This window comes from Ochotona curzoniae, unplaced genomic scaffold, assembly GCF_017591425.1.
Source record: "Ochotona curzoniae isolate NIBS_2020 unplaced genomic scaffold, NIBS_Ocur_1.0 contig_2210, whole genome shotgun sequence".
Lineage (NCBI taxonomy): Eukaryota > Metazoa > Chordata > Mammalia > Lagomorpha > Ochotonidae > Ochotona > Ochotona curzoniae.
This window is the reverse complement of record NW_024465369.1, coordinates 47,486,260-47,499,845: the sequence shown is the minus strand read 5'-3', so window position 1 is coordinate 47,499,845 and position 13,586 is coordinate 47,486,260. Positions and strand designations below refer to the sequence as shown.

The window sequence follows — 13,586 nt, the reverse complement described above, 5'->3', positions numbered from 1 at the left end:
ATTCTTCATATTTGGCCCCACAACACTAACATTGAGAGCAAGCACTCATATGAACATTTCTCGACACAGTAGGACTGAATACAGAATCAGCAGTACACCAAGTGCCATTGTCTGCCTTGCAGATTACACTTATCTTAAAGGTTTACTAGATTGCAGTTTCTATGAAACAGTTGGGTAACGTATATCCCTGGGCTGCACAATTGATGCAATAAACAATGTCATGGCTTCTGTAAATTGAATCTTTGAGATAGCTTTATCGGCAAAGTCCAAGACATCCAATAACAACTAATTCATTAGGGCCCTGAGGTTCAAGGTGGTAGCTGAGCTTTTTATCTACAAAAATAAGCATCTTAAGGACAGTGTTTAAGGTGGACCTCTTCTACACGGCTTACTTCCTAATGCCAAGTTGTTTATGTCAGTGAGGGCCCTTGACACAAACGGTTTTAACAGGCATCGCTGTTGACATGGCATTCCCAGGCCAAGGCATAGTTGAGAAAAACCCTTTTCAGAGCTGAGCTTTTAACTTTGTTTTGGTATAAATGAGCAGAAAGTTATTTTAAAGTGAAGTACCTTTAAAAAACAACCATTTGGAATATGGGCTCCTTTTCTAGTCTTTAGCATTTTCTTTGGTGAAACCATTACTGCCTCAGGAAAAAAGTAGTAAGACATACAAATAACCACTGAGCCCCTTAAAATGATGAAACTCCAAGATCAGGCAGATGAACATTGCTATTAACAGAACTGTGTAACATGTTTGATGTAACAATTCCTGCACTGGTGACATTATTGGATGTATTTATGCATCCAGGTGGAATTATTTGTACTTACACCACTTTTTACTTATGCTTCATGTATCTAAGCTAGCACCGACTGTATCCGCAGCTCAGCAGTGTCGACATCCTGCAGGGTCAAGGGCACTCGCTCTCAATGTAAGGGATGTCATAGTACTTGATGTTATTTTTGGCCCACTGCTGCAAGGCATCATGCAAGATCTCCTGGGACAGGCGATGTGCATATTCCAAGATCACAACGTTGGTCCCTGGGGGTTCCTTCACTTCCTCTTTGACTGTCATGGGCGGAGGCATCCCCGGTGGTAATCCCTCTTCTGGCATAAAGTTTTCTTCACTCTCATGCTGCTTCTCAAGCTCCAGTGTGGCAGGAAATGGGAAAGTCTGTTTGGATTTTATGCAGCCCATGGTAGGCAAGGAAGTTTGAAAGAAACCAAGAGAAAAATACTACTTCCACAGCATCTTTGGGAAACGACAAGGATCTGTCCCTGTGATGTTGTCCCTCTCCAGGCCCTCCGCGGTCAGCAGTGCTTGTCCTTGCCACCAGCCACGTGGAGTGCTTATCTGCCAAGAGAAGAGATTGCATGACTTGATGGCACATACGTTATGTGGGGAAAATGAGGTAATAAGCAGCTTCATCTCACTGAGGATAAAAAAATGGATACTTGTATAACAATTTCATTTTTTCAAGGTCTTAAGTTTTATGAAGCTGTAAGTTTTAAACTTGTGTTATCTGTAACAAACAGTCGGCAAACTACAGCTGTTGGACCAAATTCCAGCTGCCTGTTTTCTTGTCCAGAGGAGATTACTGGAACACAGCTATGTGCCTTTGTTTACAAGGCTTCTTTTGTACTACTTCAGTAGAACAGAAGCCTTGTTTCAGGCTTTTCAGCTACAGGATCTCTAACTGGCCCTTGACAGAAATGTATGCCAAACCCTGATAGTGTCAAGGGAAACAAGCATCTTCAAACCTTAGAGGCTTAGCGATGGCACCTACATCCAATGTGGGTGCTGGTTCAAGGCCCAGCTGCTCCACTTCTTTTTTTTTTTTTTTTAATATAATTTATTTTTATATTCTTTACATACTTAGTTAGAGTAAGAAGGTTCAAGGGCTACAGGAAAGTGGATAATACTAGTATGTTTTCCATATTGTTACCTTCATGTTTAAAAGGGGGGTATTAAGGGAGAAGGCCAACCCAATTTCCCACCCTCCCCAAGTCCCGGGTGTAGGGCATGCTCTGAGGTTCTTGCTCGAGTGGTTTTGATGTTGCAACAGTTATGAATCGCTGTCAATCTCGCCACTCCAAGCACTATGAGGTCTTTGAAAAATCCACTGATTGACATAGTCCATCATAGCTGAGATGGTTGGTTGACCTGTTCTGTCTTCTCTCTTTTCTTCGTTAGGGTTCTGAGTCCAGCATTTAGATTAGGAAGATCTCCAAAGAAACTTCTTGTATGTGCTAACAAGTACAGGGCCAGGCACCGTCCATCGCTCCAATCAGCTGGTGGTTGTAATTGCTGGGTTGGTTCTGTTTTCACTCCCGACTTCCACTGGAACCAATGGGTGTTGCAGTCCAGCCTGGTTCTGCCCCGCACATATTTGGCCCTCACCTAAACCAGTGGGAGCTGCAGCCTAGTTGGAGCGACCCACAATAACCCCCACCAGGACCGCCCCTACCCTGGTTTGCCAGTAAGTGTAGCAGTAATCCAGTCTGCCCCACACCCCATTCCACCCCAGCCACTGTTTAGTTTTATGTCCTCCCGTGGAAGTGGTAACCCAAGAGGGATGAGCCCACTATTACCCTCCCAGGCCTCTCCCACTCCCAGATTCCAGCTGCCCAAAACAACCCTCGCCCACTTTAATTCTGTTTGCACCAGTAGGGATAATCTGCCCAGCCTGGCTTTTCCCTGATCTAGTCCACATGAGGCGCACAGGTGTGGTAGCTCTGCCTAGTCTGGTCTGCCTCCATCCCAGCCTATGCTCTCCTGCGGGAGTAGCTGTCCAGCAAAGGAACCCTCCCTTATTCCCCTGCTGGCTCTGCCTACTTCCTTTCTTGTTCTCAGGCTGGTTGGGCGCTGCGGTCCCCTCCGGTACAGGCAACCTCACCTCGGCATTCCATATTGTGCACTAGTCTTTGTTGCAACCGAACCTAGGTCGACCCACACTGGTGCCTGGATTTGCCAGTGGATGACGTGGACAGATTCAGCCTGGTCTTGCCCCTACGTCTGCCAAGTGTATGCCAGTGGGTAGCTTTCCATGGCCTGTTCTGGGCTGTTTCCTATCATGTTTCTTGCGCTGACCTGCCGGGTCTGTGTCCTGCCAGAGGAGTTGCCCAGGCTCCTCCATCAGAACCTCTCCCAATGCCAGGTTACACGCTTACCAGTGGGTCCATGAGCCAATCCTACTCAGTCCACCTCCTGTCATAGCAGGAACTGTGGCTTTTCCTGACTGGCCTTCCACCCAATCTGGTTCTTGCTGTTGGATGTTCCAGCCCAGCCATGGCTTGTCCATACCTACGTATGGCTCACACATGGCTCAGTAGGGGTTTGAGACCTTGCCTAGTCTATCACACATCTGCCCTGGTCCTCCAGAACACCAGGGGGAGTCGGGGTCCAGCCCGGTTCGGTGCATCCAATCCCAGTCCACACTTGTGCCAAGGGAGACTACAACTGTATCCAGATCAGAACGCAGCCCCCCTTCCAGGCCACGCGCCTCTTTGTGGGAACCTCAGCCCAGCTAGGGTTGTCCCCTTTGCTCCCCAACCGGGTCTGTTCCCAGCGATAGATCACTCGCATGCCAGTGGTTGCTCTGACTCAGCTTAGCACAGCTCCTCACCTGTCCCGACCTCTGCCTTAGACACTGTGGCTTTGTGTCCCTGGCTCCTGCAGACCAGTAGGTACAAGAGCCTAGCTTGGCATGACCTTTGCTCCCTCCTGGTTTCTAGTTTTGCTTGTGGGCTAAGGTTTGCTCCTTCGTACCAGATCTACTCTGTTCCCCACCAGTTGACACATTAGCCAGCCGTTGGAGCTACTTTTGCAGGACAAGCCCCAAGCCCAGGCTTCTGCATGGACTGGTATTTGGTGCCCAGCATTATTAGTAATTACAACTTTTACAAAGAAAGAGTTACTGCCTGTTTCAGGTCCGAGAATCACAATGAGTTCAACCTGGAGCTAATTAAGCAGCGACTGAAAGAACAAAATCCCCAGAGCTCCCAGCCGGGCGGCCAGTAGGCGGAGCCTGGCGCCAATGGCGCACTGGCCGCCCGGACACGGCTCACCATGTGCCCATGGCGGCCGTCCGGAATCCAGGCATGAGACGCCCCGTCCTGAGACCCACCAGCTGCCGGGAGGCAGCTGGAGGTTTAAATTCCCAGGCCTAAGGTCGCGCCCCTCCCAAATCCCCTTCACCGCCCAATGAGGGCGGTGGCTGGGTGCCGGACCTGCCCGGTCCCAGAGGCCTCCCCCCTCGGTCTACTCACCCCAAAGGAAGCAGCCTCTGGAACCCAGCAGGCCCGGACACGGCTCACCATGTGCCCATGGCGGCCGTCCGGAATCCAGGCATGAGACGCCCCGTCCTGAGACCCACCACTGCTCCACTTCTGATACAGCTCCCTGCTTGTGGCCTGGGAAGGCAGTGGAAGGTGGCCCAGGTCCTTGGGCCTCTCACCCACATGGGAGACCCAAAGGAAGCTCCTGGCTCTTAGCTTTGGATTGGCTCAGCGTGACTAATTGGGGAGTAATAAGTCAGTGGATGGAAGCTCACACTCTCCCTCCTCTGTAAAATCTGCAAGGTAAACTTTCTCCTACCAAAAACCTCAGAAACCTATGCATATTAAGATTGCTATTCAGAGTCCCACTTTGTCCCCTAACCAGACATTTACAGCTTGGACTGGCAGAAAGATAGAGTTTATATTAGTTAGAAACTAAGGAACACACAGGTTGGTCAGACCTGAGCCATCTGGTTTTCCTTTCTAACATTCTTCTCTAGCTTTCTAACTCCTTTTAACTAATGCCCTGTGAAATTAGGAAGAAAAACCTTCATTTTAACCTGTTTTTCATATAAATATCCAATTGCTGCCCGTGTTTGATATCTGAGTAGTAAGTACAATGCTTGTGATGTGTCTTCTAAGCTTCCCAAGTGGGTGTTGTTGCTGAGTAAGCTTCTCTTAGGATAGGACTTAAAATACAAAAACCACCTCATTGTCTGAGGAACTAGCCATAAGACTGCAGGCAAAATCCCTTTTCATGAGGGTAATAATCCCTGTTTATACCTGATTGGGGACACCAGAGACGGCTCTAAAAATTCATAAAAAAGCTCAGTTGACTTATTTCTAAAACTACTCATGTTAACACAGACAATTCTAAAAGGGGGTTTCCAAGATGGCTGTATAGGGTAAAGACATTTTGTCTGGGTAAGTTTAGCAAGAGGTGGCCCAGTTGTACTCCCAGAGGAGACTTAGAGAACCCAATGGTCAAACACTACAGAAGATTTGGAGACAACATGTGGCAGCAGAGATGGCATGGCTGCGCATTGTGGGCAGGTATGATAGGCTGTGGTAGCCAGAGTAGCATACAATATTAGACAAAGGAGGAAACCCACCATTCCCCCTGACTAGAGCAAGCTGCCCACACTCAGCACAAAACCTGGATATCCAATAAAGGAACAGTGGTTCCATTAAGCCACAGAGGCACAGTTCAAAGAAAAACATCAGATGAGAAAACTCAAGTCCTTATTGAAATACCTAAGAATAAGCAGAGGCATCAGCAGCATGAACAAAGAAAGGTAGTATGACTTCCCCAAAAAGAACTCAAAAATACTTCAATTTAGTTGTCTTTCAGTAATAACCATGAACACAAATTGTTTAAACTCTCCAATTAAAAGACTGCTCACTGGATTAAAAGACCTATCTATTGCTGCCTAAAACAAACTTCAACAAAGATACACACAAACTGAAAGTTAACAGATTGAAAAAGGTATTCCATGCTAAGATTTTGGAAAAGTGAGCTGACATAATCATTCCAATGTTAGACAAAATTTTAACACAAACTATAAAAAGGTGAAGAGAGCATTATAAAATGTTTAAAGGGTCAATTTAAGAAACTACCATTGGGCCCAGTGGTGTGGCCTAGTGGCTAAATTTAGTCCTCGCCTTGAACGCCCCGGGATCCCATATGGACGCCGGTTCTAATCCTGACAGCTTCACTTCCCATCCAGCTCCCTGCTTGTGGCCTGGGAAAGCAGTGGAGGATGACCCAAAGCCTTGGGGACCCTGCACCTGCGTGGGAGACCCGAAAGAAGTTCCTTGGTCCTGGCTTTGGATCGGCATAGCATTGGTCGTAGTGGTCCCTTGGGGAGTGAATCATCGGATGGAAGATCTTCCTCTCTGTCTCTCCTCCTCTCTGTATGTTTGAGTTTCCAATACATAAATCTTTTTTAAAAAACTACCATAATAAATGTATATGTACCCAATGCCAGGGCACCGGGCTGGGTAATGGATCTATAGGGAGACACTCTTGATACAATGTGGGATTTTAACACTTTACTATCATATCGATTACTAGGCAGAAACTCAAACGGCTAATCTATACCAAGGTTCAAATGGACATGATTACTTCGCATACAACATTTCATTCTGTAGTAGCAGAATATATTCTTTACATTAGTTAATGGAACCCTCTCTAGGATAGACCACATGCTAGGCCAAAAAGCAAGACTTAGGGAATGATTTCAGCTTTTTTTTTTTTTTTTGAATTTACTATCTCTTTTCAAAGCCCCAGCAAACGAAGCTGGAAACTACCAGTAAAACTCCAGAAAACATGCAGATGTGGAGACTGAACAAACAGTGGGTCACAGAAGAAAGGAAAATTAAATTCCTAGAAATAATTGAAGATGGCAGCACATTTCACAACTTATGGAACTGAGTGAAAACAATATTAAGAAGGAAGTTCATAGCAGTTAGTGTCTGTTCCAGAAATCAGGACAGCATCAAATAGGTGATCTATCCAGTGCATATCAAGGGCCTAGAAGAACAAATAAAACCCCAAACTAGAATAATTAAAATTGAAACAAAAAATATATGATCAGTGAGTTGAATAGCTGGGTTTTTAGGAAAAAAACCAAACAGTACATCATTAGGATAACCAGGAAAAAAAGACCCAAATCAATGATAAAAAGGGAAGCAAGCTGGTGTAGGGGTGCAGCAAGCTATTCCTCTGTCCTGTGGTACCATCACATATGGGCAGTGGCTCATGTTCCTACTGTTCCATTTTCAATCCAGCTCTCTGCTTATGGCCTGGGAAAGCATAGGGAATGGCCCAAGTCCTTGGGACTCTACACACATGTGGGAGACCCGAAGAGGGTCCTGGCTCCCAGCCTTTCGGATCAATTCAACTCTGGGCATTACAACCATTTGGAGAGTGAACTAGTGGATATTATGTAGATCTCTACCTCTCCCTTACTCTATAAACTCTGCCTTTCCAATAAAAAGTAAATCTTTAAAAAGGAAAATGTAATAGCGACACCACAGTTATAAAGAGTTACAACAGTCAACTATATTCCAACTAACTGGAAATTCTAGAAGAAATGAGTAATTTCTGGATACATAACAATCTACCTAAAACAAGTCATGAGGACATCAAAAAACCTAGATACACCAATAACTAGAACAGAGTAATAAAGACTGTTCCAACAACAAAAAGTCGAGGACAGACAGTATGGCTTCACTGATGAATTCTAAACCTTTCATAAAGAACTAATTAAAATTCTTCACCAAAACAACTGAAGGGGGGGGGATCCTCCAAGTTCCTTTTGTGAGGCCAACAGAACCTTAATTACAAAACCAGAAAAATCCAAGAACTATAGACCAACATACATGATGAGTGTGGATGCACAAATCCTCAACAAAATACTAGTTAATTATCCCAAAAGTTAATTGGAAAGGTCATTTACTCAGAGCAAGTGGGATTTATTCCAAATATACAGGAATGGTTCACTATATGCCAGTCAATAAATGTGACTCGCCACATTAACGAGCTTAAGAATAAAAAACAATTATCTGAATAGAGAAAGCATTTAATATAATCTTCCTCAACACAATCCAGAAAATATGAAAAATCTGTAGTCAGCAACACTGAATAAGGAAAAATTAGAACCAAAGATGTCCACTCTTACCACTGGTATTCAATATTGTCCTGGAAGTCTTAGCCAGAGCTATTAGACAAGAACCATTTAAGGGCTACAAATTGGAGAGGAGGAAGTGAAGCTATCCCTGTTTGCAGAGGATATGCTTCTGTATCAGAGAACCAAGAGATTCTGTTGCAAGATATAAAAGCAACACACACAGACACAAACCAATGGCTTTTGTATACACTGTGCCAGAGAAAAGAGCTTTTAAGAGCTGTCCCATTCACAATTGCTACAGTAAAACCTTACATACCTTGGGATAAATTTAACCAAGGACATGAGGGATTTCTGCAGTGCAGATTAAAAGTATTAAAGAGGACACCAAAACATGGAAAAGTCTGCATGTTCATGAATTTGTAAAGTTAACACCAAAACGCCCATGTTACTGAAAATAATTTACAGATTCAATGCAATCCCAATAAAAATACATACAGCATTCTTTTCAGATTTTGGGGGAAAAAAGCCCAAATTCATGTGGAAACTTCAGAGATCTCAAAATAGTTAGAGCATAAACAACAAAAAGGTGGATATATCATAGCACCAGACTTTAGTGTGTGCTACAGGGCAGTTGTAACCAAAACAAACTGTGCTGATGCAAAGACAGATATGAAGATCAATGGAACATAACAAATGAAAAAGAAAATAGTCCACATATCTATAAACATCTTATTTTTTACAAGTGAGCCAAGATCAATTGTGTGAGAATCAATCGAGTCTTTTCAACAAATAATTCTGGGAAAGTTGGATCTATGTATGCACCTTACACCTTCTACAAAAATCAACTGAACAGATCAAGGACCTAAATCCATGATCTGATACCATCAAATTATTAAAAGGATGTATTGGCAACCCTTTCCAAGAGAGGCGTAGGCAAAGACTTTTTGAAAAAGACTCCAGAAATACTGCCAATTAATGCAAAGATAAACAAATAGGATTATGTCAAGCTAAGCAGGTTCTGTACTGCGAAGGAAATTGCCAATAGATTGACAATGGAGATAACAGAACGGAAGAGTATTTGTGAACTACAAAGCAGAGTGATGATTAATATCCAGAAGTTACAAAGAAACTCAACAGAAAAACAATCCAGTTATGAAATGGGTCCTGAACAGGCATTGTTCAAAGGAAAAAATTAAATGGCTAATAAACATGAGAAAAGGTTCAGGTTCTCCAGCTATCAAGGAAATGCAAATAAAAACTACAGTGAGATTCCACATCTTACCCATACAGAAATCAGAAGACATAAGTGCTAGAAAGGATGTAGGGGAAAGGGTACCCTAATCACAGTTGATTGAAATGTAAACTAGTATATCGTTATTAAATACAGTATGAAGAGTTCTCAGAAATCTGAAAATACATCTAGCATATAACCCAGTCATCCCACTTCCTTGAAATTGACCCAAAGGAATTGAAATCAGCATATGAGGGAGTTATTTCTACCCTTATGTTTATAGCAGTTCAGTTCACAATAGCCATTATGGAATCTTATCTTTTATGCAGCTAAATGGATTCAGATGTGGATAATGCTGGGTGAAATAAGTTCATTCCAAAAGTCAAATGTAAGCTTTCTCTAATCTGTAACAAATTATATAAAGAGTACCAAAAAATGTAGTCTCTATAAGTGAGATTAACATCCTGGGATTTAATTACTGTTAATTACTGTTCACAGCCTGTGTCTATATTCCTGAACAATAGCATTTCCATTGTGTTTTCTTTTTACTCTACTTATTATGTCTTGGCCAATTGGATTATTAAGCTTGTGATTATGAAGTAAATGGAAAATACACCATTGTAATACTATGGTGGGAAATAAGTAGGGAGATCAGGAGAGAGGAGGGGAAAGAGGAGGAGGAGGGAAGCTTTATATTTCTAAATCTGTATCCTGAAATCTGTGTAATCTACTCACTGTATGCAAAAAAAAAAAAAAAAAAAACCCAGAGTGGGGGGCGGGGAATTTGGAAAAGGTGGGCCCGGTGCTGTGGCCTAGTGCCTAAAGTCCTTGCCTTGAACACACCAGGATCCCATATGGGTGCCGGTTCTAATTCCAGCAGCCCTACTTCCCATCCAGCTCCCTGCTTGTGGCCTGGGAAAGAAGTCGAGGATGGCCCAAAGCCCTGGGACCCTTAAATTCCATGGGAGACCTGGAAGAAGCTCTGGGCTCCTGGCTTTGGATTGGCTCAGCTCTGACCATTGTGGCCACTTGGGGAGTGAATCATTGGATGGAAGATCATCTTCTCTGTCTCTCCTCCTCTCTGTATTTCTGACTTTGCAATAAAAATTAATACATCTTTAAAATAAATCTTAAAAAATTTGGAAAAGATAATTTGTGAAATTTAGACATTTCATTTTTATCTAAGTTTTCTTGGAGTATTATAGCTGCTGCTGTGTGATAGAGTAGAAAGTAAATCTCGCCTTCCACCTTGACTTGCCTTTACTCCTGTGTGCCCCACTTTACAGTCCCGATTGCAGAGAGAGATTTCAAAACAGTAAGTAATGTACATGCTAGTGTCTTGTTAACAAAACTGAAACCTTGGTCACTGTTGTGCTTGTGTTTGTCCACATATAATGAGCTGCCACAGCATCTGGTTTTTAAATTAGGAATAATGATTAAAGGAACTAGACATGGTTAACCTGAGAAATTTCAGAGAATTCAATGTCAGATATATGAGAAGCCATGAATAGAATTATAAGAATATTCAGTGATTTCTAAAGCAGCTTTGTTTTTATAAAAGCAATTTTTTCTTATGGCTGTTTGGTGTGTTATTTGCCTTCTCACCAAAAGCAGTTTTAACTGTGGACAAAATCTTTTGTGTGCAGCATTTGTAAATATTGAACAACAGTAGACAGAACCCCAGGATTCTCAGAGAAGGGACACACAAAATGGTACATCCCACACTTGATCTTCCAACATTGTTATAGGGCCTGAGCCTAAGGCTAATGGCATTTCTGCCCAGTTGGGAAAGATGCTTGGGTTACTGAAACAACTATAATTTATGAGACAGAATTTACAAAAAGAGCCGTGGGGAAAGAATCAGAAATTTGCATGGGGATTCATCTAAGGTATTTGTGTGAGGACAGAGATGTGCATCTGCTGCTGGAAAAGGGTCTGCATGACCTTGCAGACTGGAGCCGAATACGGACACTGGAAGGCACTATTATCTGATCATTCAGAGCAGCCAGTGTGCCGAGACCTCATGGGCAATTTGAAGTATCAGTTACTACTATAGAAACGTGGCACCTTTGGAGTAAGAAGCTGGCAAACTTTTCTTGAAGTATCATATCCCTTACAAAAGGCTACTTCAAAAAGCTTGTGGAAATGGAATTAAATTTATTTCAGTCCAAAAAATTTAGAAATCTGTGCAATTTAATAGTACACATTTTCATGAAAATTTTGAAGACCTTACACACACATATTTTTTGAATTTGCATTAAAATGTCTTTATTCCAGTTTCCACAAGGTTGTTTAAATTATGACTTGGGTCTGTGAGCCATATTATAGTGATGCTTTTGCTCTCTTGACCCACTTCATCTTCTCAAACCTTTATTCTCCATGTACTGATATTTGGAGGCCAAGTCTTCCAGAGGTAACATCAGGGAATCTGTGTCCTTATAAAAGAACTCCCTGGGCATTCCCTCACATCCACTAACAGGCAAGGACACAACAGAAGACATGAACCAGTAAGTGGGCCTCAGCCGACCCTGCTTGTGAGGAGCGGGGTGCTGAAACTGCTCCAGGATTGATAGGGGTCATTGCAAGATGGCGGCTGGCCCAGGGCCAGGAGGCAGAGCTGGTCTCGCCAGCAGATAAAGAGGAAGTCACAGGGATAGGCTAATGCCCCCGCTGAGATTATGTCACTGCTACTGGCCTATCAGCACCAAGTGGACCCACGGGGAGAAGTGATTGGTGGAGAACTATAAAAGTAGCCAGTAAAAGCTAGACCACGACAGATGGACGGACAGAATGACTGTGACAGAAGACAGATAGACGAAGACGGATGAGAAAGACTGGGGAGCAGGAAGAAGGGTGGCGGAAAGGAGACAGGGAAAGTACGGGAAGAAGAACGGGAGGAAGGGTGGTGGAATTAGGGCTAAAGAAGTGCGGAGGAAAGCTAAGGCCAATGGGGACAGGCACAGCGGAAAGAAGGATTTAAACACAGCCGCTTTTGTCAGTGAGGGGTCCGGTTCCGGCTTTTCCCAGACCCTCAAGAGCGTGCCTTGTCGTTTTAGTGTCGCCACCCTGTTTAAGGACTTCATTATAGCAGACTGGTCTATTTCTCAGTCACACAGCCCTGCTATAGTGACATAAAACCAGCCAGAGGTAGTACACATGGACATAATTGTAGAAAGTTCATGGAAAAGTAGAATTGACAAACTGATTCCAATGCAAACAATTCTGAAATCCATGTAGTTTTCTCACAATACGCATTTGTCATTAACATTTTAAAAACCTCTGATGTGTGGATTTCAATTTTTGCCAATAAAATTAGCTTATTTTTAAATTCCATTTTCATGACTTAAGTGCCATTATATAAATAAATGGGCATGACTGTATTCCAATAGAACTACTTTTACAGAAATGGACAGTCCATGAAGCATACTAGAAGTAGTTCACACAGCAACGCTGCCAATCTGACAAAGAATAAAACTCAGTTTAAAGGTTATGCTGTGACCGACTTCATAGCAGATACTGTTCACAGTGTGCACAAGTAGTAAAGTATTCACTGGCCAGGCAAAAAGCAGGAAAACAGGACTCAACTAAGAAAAAGGACAGTTAATAGAGACAAACCTCAGCATGATGAAGCATTTGGTAAGTAACAACTTAGAATGCTAAAGCAGCCATTTATATATGAGGAAATCGAGAAAATCATCGTAACAACTGAAGAAACACAAAAATCATGAGTGAAGAAATACAGAATCTGAGTAGTAAAAAATGTCAAAAAAGAAAACTCAAGAACTAAAATCTGTAATACCTAATAGGAAGGTATATGGGTTACTAGATATTGCAAAAGCAAGCATTAGTCAATTTGGCATGAGTCTGCTGCTTTATGCCATCTGAAAAATGGGAGGAGGTGCACAAACATTTGAACAGAGCAACTACTAAAAGATAATGAAAGTGGAGCTGGCCTCTTCTATAGATACTCGTTCAAAGTCCCAGTGGCCCCAACCCATCTCTCTGCTAATGAACCTGGGAAAGCAGAAGATGGCCTACGTGCTTGGGCCCATTGACCCAATGAGAAACCTGGTGGCCATTATAGCTGTTTCCAGAATGAGCCAGTGGCTAGAAGATCTCTTGCTCTCCCAACCTCTTCATAATTGCCTTTCAAAAAAAAAAAAAAAAAAAGCCAGGGGGTGTAGAAAATATAAAACAACATGATACAGGACTATTACCTGGAAGAGGGAATTCGTCTAAACCAGAATTTGTGTAACTTCGGTATAAAAATGAGCAAAAGATCTGAATCTCACTCAAAAAGATGCATGTGTGCATGTGCAAGAGCACACACAGTGAAATCAAAGGAGGATATGGAAAAACACTACCATTCAGAGCACTTCCAAAAGGTCATGCAAAATGGAATGTTTGTGGGCCCGCCAGCGTGGCCTAGCGGCTAAAGTCCTCACCT

The 13,586-nt window shown here is 42.9% G+C and overlaps 1 protein-coding gene across 2 annotated transcripts in view; it reads right to left on the bottom strand.

Moving 5' to 3' along the window:
• Positions 1-846: 846 nt before the first annotated feature.
• Positions 847-13,586, bottom strand: part of CUNH2orf88 (chromosome unknown C2orf88 homolog) — a 58,323-nt gene continuing 45,583 nt past the window's right edge. For both annotated transcript variants that reach the window (XM_040971861.1, XM_040971862.1), the window contains exon 2: positions 847-1,352. In XM_040971861.1, the coding sequence (XP_040827795.1) occupies positions 909-1,196 (288 nt within the window). In that variant the 5' untranslated portion in view covers positions 1,197-1,352 and the 3' untranslated portion in view covers positions 847-908. The remainder of the gene's footprint in view (positions 1,353-13,586) is intronic.